The sequence below is a fragment of the Lepus europaeus genome, chromosome 14, assembly GCF_033115175.1.
Source record: "Lepus europaeus isolate LE1 chromosome 14, mLepTim1.pri, whole genome shotgun sequence".
Lineage (NCBI taxonomy): Eukaryota > Metazoa > Chordata > Mammalia > Lagomorpha > Leporidae > Lepus > Lepus europaeus.
The window spans coordinates 22426629-22450659 of NC_084840.1; the positions used below are offsets into that span (position 1 = coordinate 22426629).

The window sequence follows — 24031 nt, forward strand, 5'->3', positions numbered from 1 at the left end:
AAGGTGGGGGCCGCTGCCCGCACAGGGGCAGACACCACCCCGCCCCCCCACCCCCACCCCCCGGACGCATCACAATTCGGTGTCAGCCACCACGTGTTGTCTTGCGGAATGGCCGTTTCTGGAGGTGGCCTGGCCGGTGCCGTTCTCCTGAGCCCCTTGCTTCACACCAGCCTTTCCCTGAGCCTCGGGGGCGGCCCCAGGTCCTGAGCTATAGCCCTGGCCTCCACCGTTCTCCGTGTAATAAGGGTCTTCGCCCTAGACAGTGTATAAATAAAGGAGCATTATCTGGTAAGCAGGGGTGCAGGTACCGGGTGGGGGGGCAGGGGTGCGGCTGCATGGGCAGACTCCTTTCCTTCTGAAGAGCGGTCAGGGTTCCAGCTCCTAGGGGAGAGAGGACAGAGAGAGGCACCACTCCGTGCCACCAGAGCTCAGAGACCAAGTCCCACAAGAAATCAGGCAGTCCTGACGGAGGACTGACCTCCCCAGAGTGGGGGCCAGGTCAAGCCTCACCCTGTCCTCCCTTGCCCAGAACACTCCTAGGGTCAACTTTCCGTCCATCTCCTTCCCTTCTCCTCCTTTCCCACTTCCTGGGCCCCGGCCCCAGCACTGACCAGCCGCTCTCCAGTGGGGCTCCAGCTGCGACGGTTCATGAGGAAATAGCCAGTAGTGCCCAGGATGGCCAGGAGGACCCCCGAGGTGACCAGTGCGATCAGGGTCTTCCGGGAATAGCTCTGGTGGCTTGCCACATCTTGTTCGGTGAAATCCTGGATCCCCAGCTTGCAGAGAAGACACAGCAAAGGCCGCTGTCACTCGTGGAAAGTGGGTTCTAGACGAAGAGCCCAGCCCACTCTTGACCCCTGTGTGTGACTCCACAGTGGACAGGCCCACGAGGACATTGTCCTCAAGGATCTTTGAAACAAGACTCAAGATGGGCATCTCTTAATTATGCCATCCCATAAACTCTCTGGTCCAAGCACAGGTGAAGACTTGCAGAGGAGGATGGAGAGGTGGGGGAAGTGGGGGTGGAGACGGCAATTACTCCTCTCCTACACCACGGACCCATGGTTCCTCTGAAAGCCATCCCTTCAGGGAACTTACCTTTCTCAGGTCGGACTGGTGCTTTTTCATAAACTGGAACATGCTGGAAAGTTCTAGAATTAAAAATAGGGCTGCTAAATCTGGAAGCCAGATAAGCTCATCCTGCGCTACCTTCCCCACACTGTTCTAGAAGATGCCGTGATGGCCAGAGTGGTTTATCTCTAGAGGGCCTCTCCCAGCATTAGCCAAGCCCTGCTCCCCCGCACCTGCAGCCTCTGATCTGCACCCAGAGTGTGCGGCCATCACTTGGCTGGTCCCCCAGACAGGTGTGCCCCTTACCTGTTCTGTTGGCCAAGACCAGCAGCAGGCACTGAGCCCTAACCTCAGACTGGGCGAGGAGCAGGGAGCACACCCTGGCCCCAGCCTCCGAGTCAGCCTGCTCTTTCCCACACAGTACTTGGGTCAGTTCCTCCCCTTTGTCCTTCTTAAAGTCCTCCTGAGAAGAGAGAGAAACGGAGAGCAGGAGATGAAATTACGAGTATGCCCTAATTCTCATTGAAGCTACTGTCCACTTTGCAAGAGGGTCGCGCCTTCCTAAAACTTCAAATGGAAAACAAAAATCAAAACACTGCCATTTGTCTTAAGCTAAAACCTCAAATGGGGCCCAGCACCGAAACCTATGTAAGATGTCAGAGAAGAAACTCGGGAGACATCACCTTACTAACGATGCAATAATAACCACGAGCACAGCACCTGTGTCAAGGTCACAACCAGGGAGGAGAGGAACCAGGAGCACATGTGTGACCCTGTGTTCAAAGGGTCCTCGGGGACTTCCTCCCTCTGCCATCCACGGGGGTGTCCCAAAGCGCACTGCTCCACTGTAGCGGTGTGCTGTCTTGGTTTTGTCTGCCATCCCCCTTTCCCATCAAAAGCAGGGAACCGCGTTTCAGGGCGGTCCACAGGGGTGTCTCCCGTTGCTGACTGGCCCTCCGCACTCAGGGATGCAGATCCAGAAGACGAACGCTCATGGTTCTACAAGGGAGTCCCGGCAAAGGCGGTACACTGGGAGCACTGGCTGTGCCCTTGGAAACCCTGTCTCCCACTTCGCCGTATGTATTCCAGCAGCTTCCAATCAAAGTGCGCAGGAAAGGAACCGAAACGAAGGCTTTCTCCCCTGGCCGGATGGCAGGCAGCGGAGGAGGAAATGCCTGAACAGCTCTGACAGTTTTCCTGTTCGGGGAAAACTGCTGGGGCGTGTGACAGGCATGGGACCTGGGCCTCGGGGAGGGAGAAAGCTTCCTGTTTGTGGGCAGGCCCGTGGCAAGGCCAGAGGGTCCTCCCAGTTGGCACGGAGCCTGGGTATTTTCCTACCGCTGTGACCTAAGGCAGGAAAACCTAGGCTCCTTTGCTCCGGCACAAGGCGAGGTCAAGATTGGCCTCGGGCCCCAGCTGGAATTTGAGGGAGTTGAGGGAAAATAACTAGGCTTGGCTGAGGCCAGAAAAGCAGGAGCAGCCAGCCAAGCTGTAGGTCACAGAGACGCGAGGCCAGCGGGAGCCTCCAGCCTCGCCCCTGCTCAAGGGCCAAGGTCATGGAGACAGGGCTGCCTCTGCAGGTGCCCCAGGAAGTCCTTGGAGGAGACTCCACTTCTGCGCTAGTCTAGACTTTGAAAGGGTGTCTGCCACCTGGACCCCACCCTGGGTATGATCAGTAGTCTCTCCCCCAGAGACCAGTTCTTCTCCCAGAGTGCCATGTTCTCCCTGGCACCAGACCATGCTGACCATGACTCAGGTGCCAGTTTAAGTGCTGTACAGGCCTCTGAGATGGGTGCCATCATTGTCTTTGTTTTGTAGACGAAGCAACAGGGGCACAAGATAAGGAAGCGGTCACAGAGCTGTGGACATGGTAAGGGCCACAGGCCGTGCAGCACCGAAGTGCTGTGGACACGCAAAGGAGCACAAGGTCGCAGCTGCCTTGGATTTGCAGGAACACCTGGAAGTCGGCCTTGAAGGACATCGAACAGGTGCAGGAGACACTGGTGGGGCTGCCGGTGCATGGCCGCGTGGCCTTGCCACCCTGTTACAAGGAGATGGGACACACTGGCCCTGGCACTCTCTGTCCTTTCAAGACTCAATCTGAATGCCACTGCCTCAGGGAAGCCCGCTCTGTCTTCAGCCACACTGGGCATCACTCCTTGCTCCGTTGTGTACTAAACTCTTTGCAGGTCAGGCGACCAGCTGGAGCATCAGGTTCCTCAGTGGTGACTAAAGGGAGAGGCCAAGAAAGGAGCCCAAACCGGTGTTGGCAATCTAGTGGGTCCTAGGTCACAGATGGCTCTATTATTGTTAATAATAGCAACACCTTATGTCCTACATCATCGGGATTCCACATTTCAATCCTATTTTGTCTTACTGTTATTGCCATTTCTCTCTGATCAGACTGGAATGTTCTTCAGTGTATGGGGTAGGGTGGCGGGGGGAGGGTGGGCCTTATATAATTTTGAACTTGGACTGCACTGATCATAGCACCACACCAACCAAAGAACTCAGGAGACTGCTGTTGAACCTCACGTCCCCACTGACTGGCCCCCACATGGGGTCCCTCCAGCCCTGGCTTGGTTTCTTGGACTAAATTCAAGGGCACAGCAGCAGCCTGGCTCCCACTCTGGAATCTAAGAGCACCAGTGAATTGTGTTTGGGCCCAGAGAGGAGCAGGTGGATCCTGAACAAAGCACAATGCTCCTCCGGATGCTGGAAATAAACATCCTCCCCCACGAGAGGCTGTGGGGTGAACACCATGGGCGAGTGGGCAGGAGGAAGCCACAGCCTCACTGTGTTGCTCGGGAGAGTCAGCTTCACCAGCCCCTCACCACGTCTGCACACACGTGTTACTTTGCAAAAGCAATAAAAACACCTGGTCTTTCTGCATTGACACCCTCAAACTGTAGACTTCTTAACATGTCAAAGCAGCCCAGCGAACACTGGGGTGGGGAGGGGTGGCAAGCAGGCACTATTCCCAGCGACCTTTATGCTATTTCTAGGCTCCATCCCCTCCTCTGCCTCCAATCCCTTTTTTTTTTCTTTCTTTCTTTTTTTTTTTTTTTTTTTTTTGACATGCAGGGTGGACAGTGAGAGAGAGAGAGAGAGAGAGAGAGAGAGACAGAGTGAAAGGTCTTCCTTTGCCGTTGGTTCACCCTCCAATGGCCGCCGCGGCCGGCGCATCATGCTGATCCAAAGCCAGGAGCCAGGTGCTTATCCTGGTCTCCCATGGGGTGCAGGGCCCAAGCACTTGGACCATCCTCCACTGCACTCCCTGGCCACAGCAGAGAGCTGGCCTGGAAGAGGGGCAACCGGGACAGAATCCGGTGCCCCGACCGGGACTAGAACCCGGTGTGCCAGCGCCGCAAGGCGGAGGATTAGCCTAGTGAGCCGCGGCGCCGGCCCTCCAATCCCTTTTAAAAATAATGCTATCCACTTTGGTGTGAGCCTCACCATGTAGGGACTGGAGTAATTAAGGAACGTGTTACAAGTCAAGCAAACAAGCAGACAGCTAACCAAGGCCAAGAAGTTAGACTGTCTCCAGATCTCAGGTTCTTTCCTGGCGCGTGGCTGGAAGAAGGCCTTCATCTCTAACTGATGTTTTCTGCATGGAAATTGATCTTCAGTGTCTGGGCAGAGGGCAAGGGCTGTGACCTGTGCTGTGGGCAGCCTGCCTCAGCTGAGAGCAACACAACAGCATCACGAGAGCCGGCAGTCTACACAAACACCACATATAAACAGATGTGACCAAAGAAACAAAGCTCTAAAAACCAAATCGGTGGGTAAAGGACTAGAATAGATATTTCTCTGTAGAAGACTCACAAAGGGGCCAGTGTTGTGGTTTAGTGGGTTAAGCCGCTGCCTGCAATGCCATGTGGGCGCTGGTTCAAGTCCTGGCTGCTCCATTTCTGATCCAGCTCCCTGTTCATGCACCTGAAAAGGCAGTGAAAGATGGCCCAAGTGCTTGGGGCCCCTGCACCCAAAGGGGAAACCCGGATGGAGTTCCAGGCCAGATAAGGCCTGGCCACTGTGGCCATTTGGGAAGTGAATCAGCAGATGAAAGATCTCTCTCTCTCTCTCTCTCTCTCTCTCTCTCTCTCTCACTGTGCCTTTCAAATAAATAACTTTTTTTAAATAAGGAAACATTGGGGCCAGTGCTGTGGCGCAGCAGGTAAAGCTGCTGCCTGTAGTGCTGGCATCCCACATGGGCGCCAGTTCGAGTCCCGGCTGCTCCTCTTCTGATCCAGCTCTCTGCTGTGGCCTGGGAAAGCAGAAGATGGCCCAAGTCCTTGGTCCCTTGCACCCATGTGGGAGACCTGGAAGAAGCTCCTAGCTCCTGGCTTTGGATCAGCACAGCTCCAGTCTTTGCGGCCAATTGGGGAGCGAACCAGCAGATGGAAGACCTCTCTCTCTCTGCCTCTCCTTTCTCTGTGTAACTCTGACTTCCAAATAAATAAATAAATCTTTAAAAATAAATAAATAAATAAGGAGATATGTAAATTGTCAATAAGCAGAGGAAAATGTGCTCAGACCACTGTCATTAGGGACATATAGACAGAAACCACAGAGATACCACCTCATACCCATGAAGGTGGATACTTTAAAAAATCAGAAAATAACAAGTTGACAAGGATGTGGAAAAACTGGAATCCTTGTGCACTGTTGGTGGGAATGTAAATGGTGCAGTCACTATGGAGAACAGTATGATGGTTCCCCCAAAATTCCAACACAGAATTGCCATACATGACCCAGCACTTCCCCTTCTGGGCACACACCCAAGAGATCTGAAATCAGAGTATCTCGGAGATATTTGTACACTCAACGTTTATAGTAGCATCATTCACACAAGCCAAGATATGGAAGAAACCCAAGTGTTCATCAACGGATAGTGGAGAACGAAAACGAGGGAAAGAAGCATACGGACAATGGAAGATGACTCCGCCCTGAAAAGCGAGGAGTCAGACACAGGCTGCGACCCATGTGAACCCTCAAGGTACTATGCTAGGTGATGCAAGCCGGTCTCAAAAGGACACATGCTATGACTCCACTCACAGGAGCAGTCAGGGTAGCCAAATTCAGAGACCGACAGCTGAATCATGGCTGCGAGGGCCTGAGGAGGTGGGTGGTGGTCAGCTTAACAGGCACAGCTTCCGGTTTAGGAAGACGCAAAGCGTTCTGGAGCTTGGTGGCACAGCAGTGCGAACGCACTCAGCATTGCTCATTGTCCACGTACTGACAGTGAGGGTGGTTGATTTTGCGTTCTACTTGTTTTACCACAATTGAAAAACATTTGGTTGGATTTCCCTGGGCAAATGGGTGTAGCATACCCATTTGGAATCGAGTATCTTGGAAACTATTTGAGGACTCACAATTAGCATCACTAAATTAACCTGACACGGTGGCAGAGAGGACAAGTCACAACTGGGGAAGAGGCCTCGTGGCACCACGGTAGCACGTCTGACTCCAGAACAGCAAATGAGGGTGCAGAGGTGTGACTGGGGCGCTTAAGTAGAACGCGGTGTCGTCTTCCGTTCCCCTGGCTGCTGAGTGCTGGAGGCTACGATGGAAATGTTTACAGGATGCACACACGGGAGGCAGACCTAAATAATCCCACAGCGAGAGCCGGCGTATTGGTTCTCACCGCGTCCCAGTACAGAACGAGTGTCTGGATGCGTGCTTACTTCTGTTATGGGCACACCCTAGATGCAGGCGTGTACCGACAACACATGATAGCCAAGGAAGTGATGCTAGGACACACCAGATCCTTCATGCTCCCCAGCAGGTGTGGGGAGGGCCCGAGCCTGCCTCCCTCAGAACCAGCACCTCAAGGCCCTCTGCCACCAAGAGCACAAATGCACCCTAAGGAAAGGTGGGCATGGCCCTCAAAGCCTTTGCAGAAGACGGACTGGGAGAGCAGGACCCGAGGGAACGGAAGCAGGGGCAGGACTGCGAGCAGCGGGTACAAATGACGGAACAGGGATTTCTGGCGGCAGGAAGATTATCTTAGTGAGCACTAGGAGGCGCTGCTGCTTGGGGTCTGGGACAGTGGCGCTCTCAGGAAGCAAGGGGTCTGCAGCCATACCACCCTGAACTTGCCCGATCTCGTCTGATCTCGGAAGTTAAGCAGGGTCAGGCCTGGTTAGTACTTGAATGGGAGAAAGAAAGGAGACGACAGTGGTGACAAGCACGGGGGAAGAAGAGAAGGGCCGGGGCAGTGCAGAAGCCTCTGAGCATGCAATGCAGGGGCCACCGTGCTCTTCTACAAGTTGATTCCGACGCACGCCAGTCTCAGAGGAACAGCAGAGACCTCAACTGGGGCACAAAGTCGGCTACGCAGCAGAAACGAGACCGCAGAGGCCCGAGGTCTGCTGCATGTGTCTTGTACCATGCCCCTGTTGCCACGTGTTGTTTAACATGAACTTGGAAGAGCAGCACACACACACAGAACGCCCTGCAGCTAGCTCTACGTTCTAGAAAGAACATTCTAGAACATTCTACATTCTAGAAAGAATTAGCATTTTGGCACAGCCCTGTGTGATACCCAGGAAAATAAATGCTCAGCCAAGATAAGAAAAAGAAAAAAAAAAGATGGCCATTTTTCTTTGGTTACAATTAGCAAGGGACCTGACATTTTTTTCCTAATGAGCAGAGTTGAACTATCACATGCAAAACACATTGTGCATTACCAGCACAATGCATGTTCACATCTTGCTATTTTGCAAACTGTATCTAGTTACTGCTTATGCAAACTCCCATCTTCTCAATTTCTGTTGTTTTTAAATATCCTAAGTTAAATTGTTCTCTTAGGTGTAATTTTAAAAGATCTGTCTACTTGGGGATCCAATGGGATGACTGGAGGTAAGGCATCTGAAGTCGGACTGAGCAAGGTACACAGTGAAGGCCTTCCACAGGTTGCAGTCTCTCCAGGGCAGGCAGCACCCACGTCACGTGTGTCTCCCTCAATGCATCTCCAGTTTGAGAAAACACTTCCTTCTATAGGTAAATACAGCTCTTCCCTTCAGCCCATCCTTTTGGCACAGTCTTGTTCCTGTCAGAACCTCGGATTTACTGAAACCAAGCAAGGGGGCCTGCTATCGCCACTAAAATCTAATGGCCTGCTATAAACATTCTTACCAGTGCGATCAGACTTGAAACTGAGACCCACAGCCACTAAAACGGGCAGAGAACAGCAGTAAGGAAGAGGTCGCACGGAAACTTACCTTAAAAACGAAAAAAAAGAATGAGCTAAGGAGCTCCTGTAATAAACACGCAATCTCAAGAATGCAGCCAAACCCAAGACAGCTTTTCAAAACTCCATCAACTTTCTGATATAGCAGCAACAATCAATTAGAATATATTATGAAAAAAATCTAGGTTATAGCTAACCTTAATAAAGCCAGCAAAGCTATAGAAAAAGACATTTTTTACAAAAGGTGCTAAGAGGTATAAAACCGAGCAACTTTAGAGCAGTTTCAATGAAAATTTGAATTTTTTTTCTTTTGCATCTTGACAGATGTCTTTGAACATTTTCTAGAGAGATGAAGAAAACTATACTTCTTATAATATAATGAGGAAAGACTTGCCTGGCTAGATATCAAAAGTACAAAGTTTTTAAATTTAAAATAAGCAAAAATGTGCACAAACTAAAATATATCTGAAGAATATGGCCTGGGACATACATAAAAATCAATCACTGTTAAGGAAAATACAGCATTAGTGCAAATACATTCCATATGGATTAAAGGGTTATCTGCAAATAACAACCAGCAAACCAATATTTGAGGTGGCTACTTTACATCTGGAAATGAGAAGGATTGTTTTACACATAAAAGCAAACTTAAACGACAATATCAAGTAGCAACGAAATGTAATTAAAATTGCTTTTGCCTTTTTTGTCCACCAGATGGGGCCTCTCACTCCATAAACTCCAAGCTCACTGTTAGAATGCAGCCTGGCCCCCAGCAAAAGGCAGCCCCACACTGCAAGGCTGAAGGATGTTCAGAAGGGGTTGTGGGAGGGGAACCGAGGAGGCAATGGGGTGGGGGTGGGGTGGGGTTCACTTACACAGCTGGAGGTCTCATTTAGCTCCAGGCAGATGCCCTGAGTCAATCGCACTTCTCGGATTCCCGAGCATCTGATTTCTCCCTGTATTACAACAAAAACAAAAAACAAAGTGAATGAGCTCATACCTTTGGCCAGCATTTTCCCCGACCCCCTTTTGAGTTTGATGTCTGAGAGGCACTCCCTCCAAAAGTTCTAGGGAAAAGGAAATTCAGAATCTATCAGAGGACTAGAGCTTGTTCACACAGGCTGAACGTTCCTAATCTGAAAATCAAAAAATCTAAATTGCTCCGTAACAAAAACTTTGAGTCCCTACATGATACCACAAATGGAGAAACTGACATTATGAGACTTTGCTTCTGTACAGAATTATTAAAAACACTGTATGAAATTCCTTCTGGCTATGTGGCTATGAATGAATTAGACTCAGGTTCCTTTCCCAAAATATCTCATTAAGAATACACAAATATTCCAAATTTTTTTTAAAAATTCTGAAATCTGAAAACTAGTTGGAAGCATCTTGGATAAGGGACAGTGCCCACCAGTGGGTACTCTGTCTCCCTCTCCCACCTCGGTCTCCACCAGTGGGTACTCTGTCTCCCTCTCCCACCTCGGGCTCCACCAGTGGGTACTCTGTCTCCCTCTCCCACCTCTATCTCCACCAGTGGGTACTCTGTCTCCCTCTCCCACCTCGGTCTCCACCAGTGGGTACTCTGTCTCCCTCTCCCACCTCGGGCTCCACCAGTGGGTACTCTGTCTCCCTCTCCCACCTCGGTCTCCACCAGTGGGTACTCTGTCTCCCTCTCCCACCTCGGGCTCCACCAGTGGGTACTCTGTCCTCCCTCTCCCACCTCGGGCTCCACCAGTGGGTACTCTGTCTCCCTCTCCCACCTCGATCTCCACCAGTGGGTACTCTGTCTCCCTCTCCCACCTCGATCTCCACCAGTGGGTACTCTGTCTCCCTCTCCCACCTCGGGCTCCACCAGTGGGTACTCTGTCTCCCTCTCCCACCTCGGGCTCCACCAGTGGGTACTCTGTCTCCCTCTCCCACCTCGGGCTCCACCAGTGGGTACTCTGTCTCCCTCTCCCACCTCTGTCTCCACCAGTGGGTACTCTGTCCTCTCTCTCCCACCTCGATCTCCACCAGTGGGTACTCTGTCTCCCTCTCCCACCTCGATCTCCACCAGTGGGTACTCTGTCTCCCTCTCCCACCTCGGGCTCCACCAGTGGGTACTCTGTCTCCCTCTCCCACCTCTATCTCCACCAGTGGGTACTCTGTCTCCCTCTCCCACCTCGGGCTCCACCAGTGGGTACTCTGTCTCCCTCTCCCACCTCTATCTCCACCAGTGGGTACTCTGTCCTCTCTCTCCCACCTCGATCTCCACCAGTGGGTACTCTGTCCTCCCTCTCCCACCTCGGTCTCCACCAGTGGGTACTCTGTCTCCCTCTCCCACCTCGGTCTCCACCAGTGGGTACTCTGTCTCCCTCTCCCACCTCTATCTCCACCAGTGGGTACTCTGTCCTCTCTCTCCCACCTCGATCTCCACCAGTGGGTACTCTGTCCTCCCTCTCCCACCTCGATCTCCACCAGTGGGTACTCTGTCTCCCTCTCCCACCTCTATCTCCACCAGTGGGTACTCTGTCTCCCTCTCCCACCTCGGTCTCCACCAGTGGGTACTCTGTCTCCCTCTCCCACCTCGGTCTCCACCAGTGGGTACTCTGTCTCCCTCTCCCACCTCGGGCTCCACCAGTGGGTACTCTGTCCTCCCTCTCCCACCTCGATCTCCACCAGTGGGTACTCTATCTCCCTCTCCCACCTCGGGCTCCACCAGTGGGTACTCTGTCTCCCTCTCCCACCTCGATCTCCACCAGTGGGTACTCTGTCTCCCTCTCCCACCTCGGGCTCCACCAGTGGGTACTCTGTCTCCCTCTCCCACCTCGGGCTCCACCAGTGGGTACTCTGTCTCCCTCTCCCACCTCGGTCTCCACCAGTGGGTACTCTGTCCTCTCTCTCCCACCTCGATCTCCACCAGTGGGTACTCTGTCTCCCTCTCCCACCTTGGTCTCCACCAGTGGGTATTCTGTCCTCTCTCTCCCACTTGGCTCCCTCACCTCCTCCAGGCAATCAGACCTTCTTTCCCTCCTCACTAGTCCGGGCTTGCAGGCAAACAGCTATTAGCAATCCTGGTAAACACTGGCTTAGCAAGGGCAGAAAAGAGGGGGGGGGGGACTCTTTTCCCAGGGGGCTGTTTCCCCACCCGCCCTGAGTCCAGCACACACTTGTAGGAAGGCCATAGGGCACGGAGATGATGGCATGGCCAGGCAGATCCTGGTGACCACTATTTTCCCCCTAGCCCCCAAGTCTCTCCAAATCCCTGTTCTGGCTTGTGTGAAAACAGAAACCAGGCAGGCCCCTCGTGCCTGTCCTTAGCCTCCACGCCCTCATATTTTCTGCCCTTCCTGCCGAGCTGTTGAGAGCCAGAGGCCCTGGGGCTGAGAAGGGCAGGCTGAGCTCACCGTCCCTGTTCTGCCTGGTTCTGACCATTGCTGGTGACCTTCTCGCTGCCTCTAGCCATGCCCAACCACCAAGCTATTGAACAGAGGACATATTGTTTGTCCTGAGCACCTTGGGTGAAGCAACACCATTCATTGGGAGATGATTTCCAAATATTCCCAAAGGAGAATGCTGCCCTGGTCAAAGCCATGGCAATAGCTATTAGAAAGAACCATAGAATAGAGGGATCCCTGAAAACCTGCTTCACTCCCTACTCCCTAAAAACGCAGAGCCCAAAGCACAGATCATCCCTTCTTCCCCTACCCCACTGTCAGCGACCCTTACCCGGCATGTTTCCGCCCTGATGCCCACATGACCCAAAATCCCATTGGCTGGGATGAGGAGAGGTGGAGGGGAGGGGAGAGCTCACTTGCAGACAGATGAAATGGGGGGGGGGGGCAGTTTGCCATTTGGGGCCCAACTCACCCACCTTGGCGGTACTTGGAGTAGAAGCAGATGACATATAGGATGTGGTGGGAGATATCTCGGGACTGGTGCTATTGCGTGTGTGATTAGAAATACTTCCAGGTGATGTGCTGGGCTCCAAGGTTGTCTCTGCAGTGGAAAAGTTGGCCAAGGTGGTGGGCATTGTCACGGCTAGGGAGGTCTGTGGCTGTGCAGAAGCGTTTGTGGTTCCAGGGCTTGGGGTGGTCCCAGGGGAAGAGGTCAAGTTGACTCTAGTCTCTGGAATAGACCAAAATCACAGTCTGAGTGTACACATATGCACACATACCCACTCATCCATCTGTCTGTCTCAGTTCATGACAAAGGCTTGGGATTTGATGCACAACTGGGAGTTTGGGACGGTAGCCACGATTTCTTTTTTTTTTTTTTTTTTTTTTGACAGGCAGAGTGGATAGTGAGAGAGAGACAGAGAGAAAGGTCTTCCTTTTTGCCATTGGTTCACCCTCCAATGGCCGCTGCGGCCGGCGCATCTCGCTGATCCGAAGCCAGGAGCCAGGTGCTTCTCCTGGTCTCCCATGCGGGTGCAGGGCCCAAGCACTTGGGCCATCCTCTACTGCCTTCCCGGGCCATAGCAGAGAGCTGGCCTGGAAGAGGGGCAACCGGGATAGAATCCGGCGCTCCAACCGGGACTAGAACCCGGTGTGCCGGCGCCGCAAGGCGGAGAATTAGCCTGTTAAGCCACGGCGCTGGCCTATAGCCACGATTTCATGTCCAAACCCTGACCAAGCTCATTTCAAGTCAGCTAGAAATCACAGCAATAATCTAAATGCATTAGAGTTGTCCTCAGGATTCTGAAACTGACCCAGATGCTGGTCCACCCTAAACAGAAGCCAAAGACCCCTAATATGAACATGTATCCAGTTTCGTTCATTGAAAAGAGATCAGAGACCTGTATGGAGCCCTCATCTGACCAAACTGAATTCAGCATGAAAGAAAGTAGGGGTACAGGACACATTTCTGGTCAGGATCAGCTGCCAAGGCATTAGCCTGAGAAAGTTGCCACTATAGGAAAAAGTATCTAGAACCTATTCAAGTTGCTCTAAGCATGATGCTCAAGCAAGGGGCGTGGTATGCAAGCATCCCAGATGCTTCACCCGAGTACTGGTAGCATCTCTCCAGGGCCTGGACAAGCACCCTTCTTACCTGAGATGGTTGCTGTGGTCCCATTGAAGTCCTGAGAGGTGAGGCTGGGGCTAGGGCTTCCAGTGGTACTTGGTGTTTTGGATTCCTGGGTGGATACACTTGTAGTAACAGCTGATATTACCCCCTGGGTAGTTGGCTTCAGGATAATACTAGTCAAGTTGTCTGTATTTGTGAACCCAGAGGCTGTAGGAAAATAAAGAGGCAAACTCAGAACCTAACTTCCCTGGGACATGCCCCTGGATCAACTTCTCGACTTAGGTAGGATCCACCTGGAACACCCCTGCTGCCCCTGGCAATGTGGCAGCAACAGGAATATCCTGCTGGGCGGGGGATGCATTTCCAACTACCAGGTGTGTCCTAAGAAAAGAGGGAAGGAAAAGTTTACACACATCCAAGTGCCCACCGCAGAATCAGTTACAGGAGGGAAAAGTTGAATGCAACCAAATGAACAACAGTAGGGCACGTGGTAGCTGCACTTACTATACCATAATCCTCATGTGATCGTCAACAAAGTCACAACAAATACAGGGAAACTATAGCAACACAGAACTACAAGGCAACGTTCATGTTTAGTAAAATACTGAAATACAATATTACACCTGCATAAACACGGCAATGACCTAAAATGGGAGGGACGGCATTTTCTCTCTCTGGGTCACTCTCCATCCAGTATGTGAACTCTCGGAATGATAACTAGACTCGCACCACGTCCATGCAATCCCCTTCGAACTCCTCCATCCACTCCCAGCTCCTCTCTTCCCTCCCCTCGTGGCCTCCCAACCCATTCTCCTTTCCTTCTGTTGGAGAACAAAGCTGCAGCAGGCAACCCCCAGATTTCCTTTCAGAAGCTCTGAGCTGGGAATCCAGCTGATGGACCAGAGAACACAGCCCTGGCTTCCCACCAGAGCTAGAGGGAAGATGGGGAGCTTCACTGTAGCTCTGCCAACAACTATGATTTCATGTAGACACATGTCTGTCTGTCTGTCTTAGACCACCTCTCAAGTGAGGATCTTTTCTGTCTACCTTACATGGGTTATTGGGAGAATCAACGTGATAACAAACACTAAATTACTATGGTATAACGCTCCTGGACCTACTGGCTCTCTGAAGCTCTTTGGGCGTGTTCTTGTCCCCTTTTAAACATTCTGGGGCGCTCAGTGAGCATCCTTAGACTCAGCAGGGAGAAGCTTGTGCCCACAACCTGACCCCCAGAGGGCCCACACCCTGCCCTACCTTCAGGACAACCCACCACATACCCTCTCCGCCAGATCATATACAGGGGGCTGAAGGTTCTAGAACTTCTTGCCCAAAAGGCTCTTTGCTGACAGCCAGGATCTGTGTGGGCCTTGTGAACCAGTCCACCCTCCTGCAGGTGAACTGTAGCAGCAGTGGCGGTCACAAGGAGTGACAGCTGAAGTCTATGGCGGCAGCGGGGGGTGGGGGATGGGGAGGGGGCGTCCCAAGCCTGCACACAAGATCTGCACAGCGGGGGCCACAGCACAGGCAGGGAGAAGGGACCAGGGGCCGTCTCCTCCTGCTCAGCCACACTGCGGCACTGAATGCCAGGGTTGATTGAAATTCAGCCTTCCCGATGGCCGGGAGGTGAGAGGACAGGGGCCACGTCGTTTCTGATTTATAACTTTGAACACCTGAGACGCAGAGTGTGCGTGAGCTTCTGCGGCACTCTGGCCTCGGGTCCTGTAAATGCTTCGGTTGGACCTGGCACCTGAGTTTGCACCAGAGGCTCCCCAGCCATCCTGGAGCTCCTCCCCCAGGGTTCCTGATTGAGATCGGGGTGTTGTGGGTGTGTCTTTTAGGGTAGAAGGACACCTCTTATTTCCCTCAGCATTGAAAAGGCAGCCAGACTTCTAGCTTCAAGGAAAGTAACTTGAGGCCAAGAAGGCTTGCCATAAACAGGACAAGGACCTCAGTCTCCCACTTCCGCCTCCCTGCCTAGCCATTTGCAGTTAGATCAATAGTGATGGTGCCTGCAGCAGGAGAGCAGGGAGAAGCACCAATATGATCTGCATCTTACAGATGAAGAATCCACACTACCAAGGCGGTGGCCACGAGAGAAGACCATGGCTCACGTGGGCAAAGGGTGCGGGGATGCTAGGTGTGGCTCACTCTGGAGTAGACACAGTAAGGGGGTCGGAAGGGGTCTAAACTGCCAAGGATGTGGACGCATCTGTAGAGAGAACAGGATGGGATCCTGTCTGGCACAGATGGGAGGTGGGTTGACAGGTATGGAAGCCCAACCAGGCTTCTTCCCCCTTTAGCTAGGACCCCTTGACCAATCGCACGCTAAAGCGTGAATTCAGTACAGGGAGCAGGTGGCAGTAATACTCAGACAGTGAACTGATGCATCACGCCCTGGAGGCGCCACTCCAGACACTCCTGGAATCCCCGCTTTGACACCCCTCTTCCTGCCCATCTCCTCCCTCCTCTCCCCAACACAACAGTTCCTGGGAATCCCATCTGGTCTGTCCTGGCCCAGCCCTCTTCTCTCTCCAAAGGAAGCCGGCCTGGCTGCGGTGATGTCATGCTTCTGGACCCCGCCCCCGAGGGGCCTCCTTCGCCCAGACAAACACTCTTGAACTCTTCCAGATGGGAGGAGAGACCTGCTGCTCGTCCTGAGCATGAGGGGCCTGCTCCAGCAGAGTGAAGCAACTCTGAGCCCCCGGGACCGGCTCCCAGCTGCAAGCAGCCTCCTCCCACCACGCCTGCGCCAAGCCCCGAGGAACAGGGCAGTGGGATCTGTCTGCAGGTTCACAATGCTGAGCATGGGGGAGGCCTGAAGGGCAAAGCTGGGCCCTCAGATGAGCTGAATGATAGCCAGTGCACGCCTTGGCCAGGTGTCTGCGAGCCAACCCCTGGGGAACAGCGCTGGGGCCACCAGCAAGTGAGCCCCCTGGTTTCACGGTCTCTCGGGCTCCGCTGGTACTTGTTAGAACGACATTATAAGAGTTGAGACTGATTAAGGATCTCTTGATGCTATTTTTCCAGCCACACCCTTGACTTGCTCTATGTGTGTTTGTAACCCCTAACTTTGGGGGAACAGCATCAGCCCTCCAGCCAGTGTGGATCTCAGATCCCAGGAGGCAATGATGGCACCTGCTCCCCGCTCCATTCTAGACAGGGAGAGCAGCCCTTATGGGGCGCCGGCATCCCATATGGGCGCCGGGTTCTAGTCCCGGTTGCTTCTCTTCCAGTCAAGCTCACTGCTGTGGCCTGGATAGGCAGTGGAGGATGGCCCAAGTGCTTGGGCCCCTGCACCCGCACGGGAGACCAAGAAGAAGCACCTGGCTCCTGGCTTCGGATAGGCGCAGTGCCTGCCATAGCAGCCATTTGGGGGTGAACCAACAGAAGGAAGACCTTTCTCTCTGTCTCTCTCACTGCCTAACTCTATCTGTAAAAGAAAAAATAAATAAAATAAAAAAGAAGCCCAGCAGAGTTGGCTCTCCACACCTGCAGGTTCTGTGTCATGGTTTCACCCAACCCAGATAGAAAATACCTGGGGAAAAGTTGCATCTGTGCTGGACTTGGTTTCTTGTCACTATTCCTTAAGCAATACAATTAGCAACTATTTACATGGCAGTTACACTGTCTTGGGTGCTACTGGTCTTCTAGAGATGATTTAAAGTACCCACAGATGGCAGGATGTGTGTAGTTCCCATGCAAATACTACAGTGTTTTACAGAAGGGCTCTGAGCACCCAGGGAGTCTGGCATCTACAAGGAGTCCTGGGACCAATCCTCCAGGGACGCCAAGGGACAGCTGTAGGTGTCACCAAACGCATGTAGTAAAAGTCACCTGGAACTCACATGGACCTGGTCAGAGACAATTATCCTCAGGTTACCCACAATTCTAATGAGTTTGCTGATCTTACACCCAAACCAAAGCTGAACATTAGGAAGAGGCTATTAGAAGCAAATAACAAGGAGAAACAGCACGTAAAAGCTGAGGAACAGAAATAAATGAAAACCAGACGCAGGTAGCACAGTCCACGTGGTCTGGGAGCGCTCATGGTGGGAGCGAGTAGATACGGCAGCTCAGTAAGTGTCAGTGACGTCACTGATCTCCGCACAGCCACATCATTTTCACAAGCATCTGAGGCACGGAGGGTAAACTCATTTTTCTTTACTGGAAAGAAGCAGAGGCATATGCAATGCCTTCTGAAAATATTTCTCCTACAATTAGCAAATTCAAGACTGTTTTGTCTTTAAAGAGGCTTTGGGATCCTCTGAGGTCCACCTGTGAGGTAAATGACCAAATTCCTGCACTGGGACTTCCTGTGCGTGGTCTTGCCTTTCATGGACTTCTCCCAAGTATTAGTCTTTTATCGCTGCTGCTTCCTTTCCCCCGCCCCTTCCCGGCCCGTCCTTTCCCCCAAGAGGGCGACCTTGGGTGTCTTAGCCCAAGAAGTCACAGCACGGGCAGGAGCGCACACTGCAGTCCAGAGAGAATACTGCAGGCGGACAACCCCAGCACTGCCCCACCCTGTTCCAGCTGCACGGGCTTAGGAAGCTACTGTAATGCTTCAACCTTTCCTGTCAAAAGGGGATCAAAGTGCCCCACTCCCGGATGTTTGGAGGGACAGAGCAGCTAAGGAGTGGGAAGCAGTTGGCCTGTGTGGTACAAGCTCAAGAATCAGTGGCTATCTTTACCTCGGGGCCCCCTTCCTCCTGCCTCTCCCAGAGCCTGAGACGCTTATCTGTGTCACCCATCTGGCCCCAAATCACAAAGGCTGTTTCCTCAGGATAGGTCTAACGGTCACCCCAGTTAGATGACACAGGTCTTGGTGCGGAACCACTGTCATGGCCGTGTACGCACGGTGCTTAGTTCAGGATGAGCAGGAGAACTGAAGGGTGGCCCGCGCAGGGCATGCACACACCAACACCTCTGTGCACCGCGGGCTGCTTCTGAGGCTGTTTGACAAGGGCATTTGCTAGGCTGGGGATGTTCCTTTAAGGATACCCAGGATACAGAGAGCTGTAGCAGCCCCGTCCCACTGCTACCCACCCGGCGTCATTTCATCTGGATGGGGGTTGTCAAGCCATGGCTCTCTGTATGGCCGGTGAGTCAGGCAAGGCTTTTACATGTTTTCACACGTGTCCTCAGCAAGGCGGGCATTTGGCCCAACCCTTAAAACACCACCTAGGACTCCTGCACCCATATCAGAGTGTCGGGGTTCAAGTCTACCCTCCACTCCCCTTCCCAGCTTCCTCCTAATGTGCACCCCAGGAGACAGCAGGTGACGGCTCCAGTGGTTGGGTCTTTGCCACCTGCGTGGGGGACCTAGATCAAATCCCGGACTCCTGGCTTCAGCCTGGCCGAGTCCCAGCTGTTGCAGTCATTTGGGGAGTAAAGCAGAGGATGAAAGATCTGTCTGTCTGCAAGTATCTGTTTCTCTCTGTATCTATCTGCCCTTCAAATAAAATGAAAAAGAAAGTAAATAAAAAAATTTTTAGAAGTGTCCTAAGAAAAAAATAAAAGAGAATTTGCAGCCGAAAACAATTATGACCCCCATAGTCTAAATGCTTAAGCATTCAGGCCTTTACAGAAAACGTTTGCTAACCCTTGATCTGGAGGAAAAGGGGAGGAGGGAGAGCGGCCCCTTCCTTCAAGGCTCCCCCGCCTGGGTAAGCATTCTGACTTTTCTTAAGAACTGGGGGGTCCGTCGCTCTTAGTTCCGTAGAGAGGAGGACGCAAGAGCGGTGTCCTCCCCCATCTGATGCTGGTGTCATTGTAATGTCAGCAGCCCCAAGGAGTCTGTAATCTGGTGGGGCCGGATGGAAAGGTGTTTGGGGTGGCAGTGGAGAAGCAAATTAAACCTGTGTCAGTCCAAAGAGCAGAACAGAAGAGCAGTGATTAGAGGTTACAGAAGGCTAACCTCACTGCAACACAAAGAGAAAACCAAAGGGCGCAGTTACTTTTAAAAACGGCATGAGCTAGGAACCCCATGCTTCCTGTAGGCACGCAGGGAACGTCCCTACAGGGGTCCCTGTCAAGCCTGGACGGGCCTGCTGCCTCCTGGGCTTCAGAGGCTGAGGTGTGACAGTCAAGCCTGCAGCTGTGACAGGAGCACTCCCAGGAACCTGAGTTTTCCCCCTTTATCTTTAAATAGCTTGTCTTGACCTCACCCAATCTCCGTGGAGCCCCGAGATCCCAAGACTTCTCAAGGGACAGGGTGGGACCCTGTGTACCAGTGGCCTCATTCCCTTCATGAGTTCATTCCTTTAGCCTCCCTCAAATCCCACCATCCCGAGCCTAGTGTGTGTAGCTAATTTATACTAAAGGTTTGAGAACACAGGGTAAGATCAGAGGCAGTGACCTAACCTTGTATTGATGAGCCGTGTTGCAAAGATGTTTGTCCCTTGGAACCTCCCACCTCCTGCCCACCCCTCCCCTGCCCCCCACCCCCACCCACCCAGGGCTCTGCCTTCTGCCCTGAGGCTCAGCAAATCAGTCCCTGGGGCTGCCCTTGCACACCCAGGGTTAGTCCAGGGTTCGAGGCGCTCTCCCTAAAGGTCCCAGATGGCAGTTTCTTAAACAGTGGGACCAGCTGCCTAGAGATGCCACTCGCCTAAGACAGATCAGTTTTCAGTTAACTTTTTTCAGGACCAGGAAGGTGCAGACTTCCCAGTGAAGCCAAAAGGCCTCTCCTCCACCTGGGCAGGGAGGCGAGTCCCACCTGGAGGGATGTGCACCCGACAGGCACCCCTGTTCATCACGTCTCCACCCTCCCCAGAGGCATCCTCTCCTCTCTCTCCCTCTCTCTCTCCTTCTCTCTCTCTCTCCTTTGCACAAAGTTGGGGACCTTGGGACCAAGAATTGTAGATGAAGTGTTTTCATTTCTCAGCTGAGGAGGGAAGAGAATGTTCTCATCAGAGAAGTCAAAGCCCAGAAAAATAAGGATTATTCTGTCCCAGCGACAGCCAGCGTTTTCTTTCGAAGGGTGGAGTTTGGTTCTTTTTCCATGCCTTCGCGTTTGCAGCTCTCCACGCTGAGAGCCCTTTACTGAGATCAACCAAAGTCAAGGAAAGAGGGAGGCCCATGTGCGCAGAGGCTGGAGCCGGGAGCGGCCGGCAGCCCAGACCCTTCAGCCAGGGGTCTAAAGGAAATCGGTCCGAGAGCCTAAGGAGCGGACTGTGTTCCTCCTTTCTGCTTGTTTTTGTAGGACTCTGCGCCTGAGTTTATCTGCCGCAGTTTGGCACTTCTAGCCCGGAGCTTTGGAGACAAAGCGAAGGAAGGAGGTGAGGACAGGCTCACGGCAGGCCCGGGGGTGGAGCCACAGGGACAAGGGAAAGAGGCCCCAGGCCCCATTGCTGTTTGCAGAGACTGTGCCAGCTGGGTTGGCCCTACCAGGGGGGAGCACTGGGGGCCGACCACTGAATTAGTCAGAGGTCCCCAAGGCTGCTCCTCGTTGGTCGCCATGTGGCAGAAATTCAAAGGGTGGAGTCCTCTCCCCTCTGGAAAATATCTGATAAAATTCTTTTCCCTTTTCTTTTTCCCCTCTTAAGAGTAGCCCCAGACAGGATATGGGTGTGGGGTCAGCAGGCTCGAAGGACCCAAAGGAAGAAGAGGAATGCGACTGAGCAGGACTGGGGCTTGTTGTTAGGGGCAGGGGAGGGACGGGCCTGGGGCAGGGGGTGGAGGAAGCACACCCGTGTGGCAGCGCTGCTGTTGACCCCCGGCTTCTGTCCTGACTCCAGACTGATGTGCCCCAACCCCAACAAGGAGAGCCCACTCTGCTGTGCTAACGTCCATGCCAACTTCTCACATGGACAGAAAAAACCTTTTCCCAAGCTGCACTCTTCGTCAAAGTAAGTGACAAGACAAGCACAGGACCTGCCCCCCTCACCTTGCCCTACACATTGCACAGTGAGAACAACACAGAATTTTTTGTAACGGCCCATGGATAGCATGTCAATGTATAGTCATCTCCTCTCATCTCACAGTGCATCCCAGGGCAGAAAAATGACTCCTCAGTACTAACAAACACAGCGACACAGAAAGCCTAGAAAGGTCTTATGGAAGGCATGGAGCTCCAATAGGCCCAAGAGGTCCAACAAGGCTGGGGACAGGGACCCATACACTGTGCTTCTCCCCAAGAGACTGTACTAAGGAACCAGTTACAAAGACATTCCTCCCTGGGACCTCCTCTCCACCCCTCCCCCCAGTCCCCAACACAAGGCTCAGTCCCTGGGGCTACCCTCGCACACCCAGAGACTGTGGAGGGTTCTAGGCTCTCTAGACCGGCATTTCCCAGCCTATCTGCCCCAGGTTTCGTGGGGGTTGCTTTGTTCCCCCCCCTGCACCTCTGCAGGCCAAGGTGATACGGACGCGGGCCAGCTGAGCAGACCAGACACACGGGGTGGAGGCCTTGCTCGGCCCAGCACCGGGCATCACAGTTGTGCAACAGTCGAGGGCGAGGCCTCTGATCGGAATTACAGCCCCTAGCCCACTCGCCCCTGTGCTGAGGGCACAGGTGAACACCCGTTGGAGAATTTCACAACCTCAACAACAGCTTTTCTCTTGCCCTACAGGCATATCCAGAGCTGCTGAACAGGTCAACCAAGAACGAAACGGCTTCCTCCAGCGTGGAGCCAGCCCTCTGCGACTCCGTGGAACCAAGGGAGTCCGCGGAGGCCCGGTGGGCTGGCCATGGTGGGTGGCCTTTAGGATGTAGTGGGGAACCAGGAGCAAACCCTGAGCACCAGGGAGGGCGACTTCAGTGAGTTGAGAGGGAGGTCGCTGCCCCCAGGAAAGCAGCGAGGTGTAAATGGCGATTGTCCATTGTTTCTCTTTCTGCCTAAGCAGGAGCAGGAGAGTTGAGATAAGGTGCAGTGGGCAGGGTCCAGGCCCGTCCACCCGAGCGCCAGAACGTGGAGGGGGCAGGGGCAGGGCGCTCCGAACGCAGCAAGTGTGGGTTCGTGATGAGCGAAGGAAGGCGGGTGTAGGAACTCCACTCAGTGCGCCCCAGGCCGGGTCTGGAGGGGGAATTCTCGCCCAGCTTCCCACTCTCCAACCTGAGGATGTTTTGTTTCCATGGACTGTTCTCATTCCAAACGCCCCTGCTCACCTCCCGGGCGTTCCTCCCGGGCGTGGGACCCAGAGCCTCCTCGCCCGCCCCTACTTGGCTTCCCTTGCTTTCCTTGCTGCCCACGTCTGTCCGCGGGGCGGTGGGCGCCGGCGCCCTTGCCCGCACCTCGCTCGGGCCGCTGCTTTCCGAACCAACCACAGCCGCAAACTCTCCTGCTCCTCTCTCCGGGCCCTCGCGGCTCTGGCTCCAGCTGTGCGCTCCGCACCTCTGGCACCGCGAAGAGACCGGGCATCCCCCAAAGCGCTTTCTGTCGCTCCCTAGGCGGAGAGCTGCGGTGGCCGGCTCCCACCTGGGCGCCTTCGCGCTCCCGCCCCCACCGACTCCCAGGTGAGGCGCTGCTCCCGCAGGGAACCGCCGCGGACGGCAGCGCGCGGGGGCGGCCCAGGGGTCCCCTCCGCTGCCTCCGCCCGAGCGTCCACCCCGCACCGCGCGCCCTCGTCGCTCGGCGCCGCGCAGCCGGGCGGGCCGCGGCTACTCACGCAGCAGACTCAGCAGGCAGAGCGCGGTCCAGCCCCGCGGCATCCCGGGCCCCGCGCGCGCGCCCCTGCGCACCAGCATCCTTCCCGCGCCGCTCGCGAAGAGGTGCAGAGTGGAAGACGCGGCTCGGCCGGCGGCCCGGACGCGCTCCTCCCGCCCCCTCGGCCCGGGAGGGGGTGGGGGATTCGCGCCTCTCTCCCCTCCTCCCTCGTTAGTCTTGGCCCGGCCGGCCCCTCGCCTTGAGCTTCCCAAAGGCGGAGGACGCTGGGAGGGAGGTTGGAGTTGCCGCCGCCCGTCGAGGCCAAAAGAGGTGGAGGTTTGCACGGCCCCAGCTTTCTGCGGAGGCCCGGGTCCTACCTCTCCGGGCGCCACTTCCACTCAACTTTTAACCCCTTGGTGTCAGCCCTGCCGGTGGGCACGGCATGGGGCGCGTGTCCCCGGAGGGTTTTTCCTTTCCTCGAGGTTTTGTTTCTTTTTATTCGAGGTTTTAGCTGATAACCCCGTAGAGGAACCCACTGCCAGAACCGAGCTGACAAGCGTGAGCACTGTGTACAGCACTGGGTCAAAGCTACACCTGTCGGCTCCGACACCCGCACTCAGGGTCATGGCGGACGTGGTGCGGCCTGCGAGGCATAGCGCCTGCGCGGGACCCACAAAGGACCAACATCATCGAGTGTGGCGTCCAGTGTGTCCTTGTGCACTTTGCCTGGCACTGTTTTCCAGGACCTGTGTGAGGTGCAGGGAGCTTTTCCTGCACAAGTTGGAGATCAGATAGTCACCATCCTGGGACAAAGGACTGCCCCAGGCCTGGTTTGCTTTCTTCCCAGTTATTTTCTCTCCAACCCTCCATTTAAGCCTCTAGGGGCTTCACCTTGCTCTCCCATTAAATAAACCATTTCCTGCAACCCCACCCTCCACAACCTGATAAATCCCCAAACGCCTATGCCTCCCTAGGCATCCTGAGGTTGGTGAACCCCACTGCAGACTCTGAGCTGGGCAGCCAGCCTCAGCACAGATTGTGAGCTGCAAACTGCAGGAGGGGAGAGGCAGGCCAGGCAGTCGATGGCAGAGGAGTCTGGGCCACACAAGTCTGGGGGCGGGGGAGGTGTGTGGAGGGAATGACCATCAGACCAACACCCTGGGGTCCTTTC

The 24031-nt window shown here is 54.0% G+C and overlaps 1 protein-coding gene across 2 annotated transcripts; it reads right to left on the minus strand.

The window, feature by feature from the left end:
• Positions 1-69: 69 nt before the first annotated feature.
• On the minus strand, positions 70-22965 carry CD34 (CD34 molecule). Of its 2 annotated transcripts, none has more exons than XM_062211299.1 (8): positions 22883-22965; positions 13298-13480; positions 12120-12373; positions 9139-9219; positions 1378-1534; positions 1099-1151; positions 612-776; positions 70-255 (listed from the first exon to the last, which is right to left on the minus strand). In XM_062211299.1, exons 1-8 carry the CDS (start codon positions 22959-22961, stop codon positions 70-72), a joined length of 1158 nt encoding a protein of 385 aa, XP_062067283.1. In that variant the 5' UTR covers positions 22962-22965. The 2 variants fall into 2 exon arrangements, with proteins under 2 accessions (XP_062067283.1, XP_062067284.1); XM_062211300.1 differs by lacking the exon at positions 70-255 and adding an exon at positions 277-381.
• Positions 22966-24031: the final 1066 nt, after the last annotated feature.

Excerpts from the sequence above, each read along its gene's own strand:
- CD34 (XM_062211299.1), bottom strand. The coding sequence starts at position 22,961 with ATGCTGGTGCGCAGGGGCGCGCGCGCGGGGCCCGGGATGCCGCGGGGC. Across the intron at positions 9,220-12,119 it reads CTACTCCAAGTACCGCCAAG|GGAGAAATCAGATGCTCGGG; the intron begins GTGGGTGAGTTG and ends GTTGTAATACAG. Across the intron at positions 1,152-1,377 it reads GGTCTTGGCCAACAGAACAG|AACTTTCCAGCATGTTCCAG; the intron begins GTAAGGGGCACA and ends TTTTAATTCTAG.